This window comes from Polypterus senegalus, chromosome 12 (genome assembly GCF_016835505.1).
Source record: "Polypterus senegalus isolate Bchr_013 chromosome 12, ASM1683550v1, whole genome shotgun sequence".
Classification (NCBI taxonomy): Eukaryota; Metazoa; Chordata; class Cladistia; order Polypteriformes; family Polypteridae; genus Polypterus; species Polypterus senegalus.
In genome coordinates, this window is record NC_053165.1 from 64,471,161 (window position 1) to 64,477,313 (window position 6,153).

A 6,153-nucleotide genomic window follows, 5' to 3' on the forward strand; every position below is an offset into this window, starting at 1 on the left:
GCAAGTGGGAGATAAACGAATATTCAGTGTATCTGGACCATATGAATTCTTTGAATTGTTATCGTCAGTCCTTCTGACAGGCTGAAATAATCGTACACAGTATAATTTTGATTTAAGATCTCTTTTCTAGTACTTATTATATTTATTTAATCTGAGATAAACGTGGTTTCCATACTGCAAAGTATTATTAAAGTTATAGGACTTGTGTGAGTTAAATAGATATAGCTGAGTGCATGAGCAGTGTGTTCCTGAACCTGTCTTCAACAGCGAATACCATGTGTGTGATGTTTAGGGATTCCCTTTACACTCTTAAAAATACAGACTTATTAATGGCACTTTACTGGGTTGTATGGTTTCTTGTCACCATTGCACGATAAAGAACAATTTATTTCTGGGAAAGGTTCTTTGCATGTGAAATTGGTTCTTTGGGCTTTGAAAAGGCTCCTGAAATAGAAATCTTTAATGTATATTGAGCTAGCAGGGTACTGACAAATGAAGAAAATCCAAACTTAGCCTGTGTTATTGTACAGTATGCAGCACGAGCCCTTTTGACACAAACCTGCTATTTCACAAATCATCTATCCTCTCTTCGTGCTTATTTATGGAGCCTTGTACAGGTCTAAACAGGGAAAGTTTCTTTCTGGAACTTTCATGCAGATGGTTCTTTTGGCAATCAAAATGGTTTCCTCATGGCTTTACTCTAAAGACCCACTCTGAAATCTTTATTTTTAAGTGTGTACTGTACTCTACAAAGTCAATCATCCATGTAGCTACAATGGAAATGATTGTACTATGACTGGTTATATGTCACACATAACAGTATTCTCCCTCTGTATCTCTTTATGCCATGACATGTAGCAATTTATATCAGGCCATTCTGAACACATTAATAATTAAATTGTCACATATTTCAAATTCTTTTTCCATCTTGAGTCACCATTTCTAGACTCCCCCCCCACAGCCCCCCATCTTTAGCATTTATTTAAAGAACTATATAATGTAGCAATACTGCAAAAGAAATAAACAAACCAAGCAGGACAGTGTTTGCTCAGGATGCAGTTTTCATGTAAATAATTCATAGTCCTTTTTTAACGTTTTATGATTGGCACCACTTTAAAGCCTGAGTTAATATTGTATACTGAAACTGTATTTAAAATTTTAAAATGTCAAACTCTGCACATGCATCTTATTTAATGGGGCCATTTTGCAAAATCTATTCAAAGTAGAATCGGTTACACATTGAAAAAATAACAGTGCAGGAGAAGTAAAAATAATATATACATTTTTTTCTTTTTTTTTTGCTGGTAGCATAATATAAATAAATCAAGGTGAAACCAGTTATTCAATAGATGTGCATTGTTTGCTTAATATAACCTAACACACACACACTCAAGCTTGGTTAATCCAATTCAGTGTCCTGGGGGCTATAGCCTATCCCAGAAATATATGACACAAGGCAGGAGCCTGAGACACTGCAGGGTTCTCTGACATAAGGCCAATGTCGAATTGCCAATCAATATGATAAGCTTGCCTTGGCAACATTGTAAAACAACCAATATGCACAGAGAGAACATGCAAACAACAACAGAGTGGTGAATTTGAACACAAACATATTAGTGAGGTAGCAGCACTAACCACTGCATGAAAAGCACTACATGAAAATGATAAAGAAATAATTACCCATATTTTCATCAGGCACTCAAACAGACCTACAGCATAAATTGGATCTCCATTATGAGACCCTATTAAAAGTGATGAGAACTACAGTAAAGCCAGTTCAACTTTTTTTTATTTTTTGGCTGAAAATAGAATATAACCTAACTACAGAAGAGCTTTAGCTGTTTTAGTAAGTGTAGTACCTTTCAAAGTAAGCACTAAGACTCATAAGAAAAAGAACCAATTTCATGCATACAAAAGAATTAGCAGATCTGCAGAGGAAATTAAAACACAAAGAGGTAACAGCTTATTTAGGTGTTGCTGCATGTTTTTTTTTATCATCTGATTCTCTTAACTCTGCCTTGGACATGAGATGAAGGGTGGCTTTGATCTTAAAGTTGAGTACACGTTTGACATAAACTTCCATGTTTACGGTAGTTGGATGTCACAAAGTAATTTGGCTTATATTCAGTTATCGGTTATGAATGAAATGTTTGTCCTTTGTGCGTGAGGTGCTTTGTTACCGTGTCAATTTGCTGAATGGAGGATGTCCTAATTATGTGAGTAGTTCTTTAAATATATCTATGCCAATGCAGAAAAGAGAATTAGTTGATAACATGAAAGATATCCTCAGAAAGGATGGTTTTATAGTACTAATCTGTCCATTGTGCCCTGATGAACAAGCAAATGGTTAGCAGGTCTTTCGCTAGCAATAGTTGTGTCCTCTGATTGTTGTGGTCTTATATCCGTGACCCCTGTAACTGTTTTCTTTTTAAAAGCGTTCCATACCTTGAAGAAATAAAGCTCTTGGAATGTGGTGCTGGAAAAGCAATAGATGACAGGGTCCATCACACAGCTCATGTATGTCAGGCTCATAGTGATGTAGAAGGTGTCATCCCACACTTTGAAGCTCTGACACTCCTTATGGTATGAGATTCTCTTGATCCAAATCACAATACTGGTAAGACTACTTGGCAGGAAGCACAGGAGGAAGACTATGATTACCACAATAGTTAGCCGGATAGCCTTCTGAATGCGACCTTGCTTGCTGAGTTCTCTTTTTTGGAGTTTTCGAACAAAATGGCAGGTACAGTACAGCACAATGCAAAGTGGAAGGAAGATCTCCAGCAGAAACAGGCTGCAATGCCACAAACTATGCGAGTCAAAGGAGAGAGAGATGGCAAAGCTTTCACAATGATTCACTCCTGTGTCGTTCTTAAGCTTAGGTTTCACTAGGATATAGGCTGTCATGGAGGTGGCTATCAGCCAAAGAATGCAGGATGTACAGATAGTCTTGGCAACAGATGGGGCACTCAGCCGGCTGTATGGGTGAACCACCTTAAAGTAACGGTCCAGAGCCACAGCAGTTAAGAAAAAGATACTCCCAGTGCGGTTCATTGCTAGCATGAACAGGTTGATCCTGCAAAATTCATCACCAAGGGTCCAGTTCTTATGCTGCAGGTAGTACTTGGTTCGGAAAGGCAAGGCAAGCAGTAGCAGAAAATCGGCCAGCACCAGGTTGAACAGCAATATGATACTGCTATTCCAAGTCTTAATGTGAAAACAAAAAATCCAGAGAGCAATCCCATTGCACAGACCTCCTACTACAAACTCAATGAGGAGTATCGGAGGAAGGATGGGTAGCAGAGTGTCTCCGTCGAACAGGCACCAGTCATCCATAGCTGAAGACCTTGTTGAAATGACTTTTTTAAATTTGATACTTCACACTTTTCCAGCACTACTTTGACCAGTTTCAATCGTCTTATACCCAAGATAAAGAGCAAGGATGCTGATCAGAAAATCTCTTTGTTCATCTCTTGTGTACAGATGAAATCAGAAAATGTGTAGAGAGCATGAAAGAATGATGAAGTCTTTTGAGTTGTTTATGACTGATATGCCTGTGTGGCATGGAAACCAGTGTTTATCAAGAAATTAAGTCACTTTCAGATTAGTGCTGATGGTGTGAAGATTTTCTGTGAAATACTGCTATTGAGTCATTCAGGAACTCATGATTGAGGAAGGTAACAAACTTATTTTATTTTTGTTATTTATTGGGCATCTCCTTTTTTTAACATTTTTTTTAGCAATGCTACTTAAATAACAAAACAAAATACAGGAAATTGCCTAATCTAATTCAGGGACAAGGGTGCTGCAGCCTGTCCTGGCAACACTGGGTGCATAATGTCAGTCCATTGGAAGGCCCACACACACTGGGAATCTGCAGTTGACATTACTGCACAACTTTGGTGACCCACTCAGACATAAAACAAATTTACATATCCCACATCAACCACGAATGGATGCAAAATTTTCTTCCAGGTTTATACTACTGCAAACCCATGTTGCCTTCGAATTAAATTTATTGCTTTAGATCTTCAGTTTATTACTGCACTCTGACAAAAGTGCCTGTGCTAGCACAGACATTATAACTACACCATGGTGTACAGTGCACTGAAAAGATGTCACATATGGCATTGAACAGTGGATGGTGTTAGAAAGGCTAGTCTTAAATGCACAGCACAGAGAGCAGACAAATTGGAATCTTCAGTAAGAGACTTAGCTGGTCTTGGTAGGGTTCAATTCCATTTTTGGGCGCTGTACATCAGTTGTTACTCACACCTGTCATTCTCGCCCCTAATGAGAACAATAAAAGCAGGCACTACGCTCAAAGGCTGCTTCTGGTCAAAAGACCTTTTTTAATTGAAGGGACAGCACATAGAAGATAAGAATGAAAGGGTTTTTCAGGTCTTACAAAGGAGAGAAAGAGGAGCCACCAAAGTTTGCAGCAAAGGGGTGCAGTGATGTCAAAGTCAGACATAAAACCAAGACGTATGTTATATTGGAGGCCGTAATTGAGAAAGTAATTGAAATGAAAACTTGAGACCATTCCGCCCCCACAACAGCCCCAAGGACACACCTGTGCGACTTTTTTGTTTCTTATTCCTTTTTCCTCTTTTGTCACTTTATCCCTGAAATCAACCTTGTGGTTTTCATTATTATATAATACATTACTCGTCCGCTATAGTCGTACCTATATCAACAGAAAATAAACTGGAGAAGTTCTTAAACTTTCAAATCTGAGGTCCGAAAAGAGAAATTACTGGGACCCAGGAGGCGGATTATTGGTGACAGACAAAAATGTCCACACCCACACATACAAAGGTTTTTACTCTCATTCATGCAAGTTTCTCACATGAATATTAATAAAAAAATTGTGAAATGCAAACATGTTGTTAATAAGATAGTTAAAAATAATTGATCCCTTACGTATATTACTGCTTAATCTAAGCGTTAGTAAAACAGAGGAAAGTAAATTATGTATTATCGGGTGAGGTGCAAGGATGTCATGATTTTTTTTCTCGGAGCTTCACAATTAACAATACATTCTTTTAAATGAGTTCACAGATTGTTCAGTATATTCGTTTTAAACAAACTGATAAACTTGAAAAAATATGTGACATTTATATATTATGTAGATGACATGGTAAATCAAGATAAAAAAAATTGACAGCGCACGTTAATATGCGTATATCTGTATATTAAATCACTAATTGCAACACACCGAAAACTAACACATCCTTGTGCTGCACCCATTGTTTTTCGTTTTGACGTTTCAAACTAGCGCCGCGGTCATTAACATATGCTCCTTTCTTGTTTTAAATCGTTTAACAGCTTGTGATAAGGATGGTGTTGATGTGGATATTTGTTTTCGTGCCATAGAAACAAAAGAACTGCATGATATAGCAATGGCATGGTTTACTGCCTGCATATCAGATTGCATATTATACCGCAATAAATAGTTCACTAAATTGAGAATGGTGTATCACTCGCCACACAATTGGCACTTGCACGAATTCAGAAATTTTTACTAAACAGTCATTTGCTGTCCCATCACAAACGTGTCTACAACCCGTTTAAGAAAAACTGCAAAATAGCACTGGGAAAATGAACAAACGCAATGCAGAAACTTTTCGGAATATATGGAAAGCTATAACAGACACAGCGGCCGATAGCAATTCATACCAAAGCACAATTATCAAAACAAAAGAAAAAAAAAGACTTAAGTTATCAAGTGCCCTGTAATCAGTCTTTTCTTTTGGCTGGGACAGTTTAGGGTTTGTAACAGTTGATTATCTTTTTCCATATCTTCCTGTCCTTGGCATATTGCTCTGTTACCCCCATCACCTGCATGTCCTCTCTCATCCCATCCATAATCCTCCTCTTAGGCCTTTCTCTTTTCCTCTTATCTGGCAGCTCTCTCCTTAACATCCTTGTCCCAATTTACCCAGCATCTCTCCTCTGCACATGTTCAAACCAAGGCAACCTTGCCTCTCTAGCTTTGTCTCCAAATTGTCCAACCTGAGCTGACCCTCTAATGTTCTCATTCCTAATCCTGTCCCTCTAGTCACACCCAATGCAAATCTTAGCAACTTTAACTCTCCCACCTCCAGCTCTGTCTCCGGACTTTTTGTCAGTGCCACCGTCTCCAACCCAGAT

General features: G+C 38.2%; 1 protein-coding gene across 1 annotated transcript; it reads right to left on the reverse strand.

The window, feature by feature from the left end:
- Positions 1–2,301: 2,301 nt before the first annotated feature.
- Positions 2,302–3,462, reverse strand: LOC120540489 (hydroxycarboxylic acid receptor 2-like). The gene has a single exon (XM_039771327.1). The coding sequence runs from the start codon at positions 3,334–3,336 to the stop codon at positions 2,302–2,304; it is 1,035 nt and encodes a 344-aa protein (XP_039627261.1). The 5' UTR covers positions 3,337–3,462.
- Positions 3,463–6,153: the final 2,691 nt, after the last annotated feature.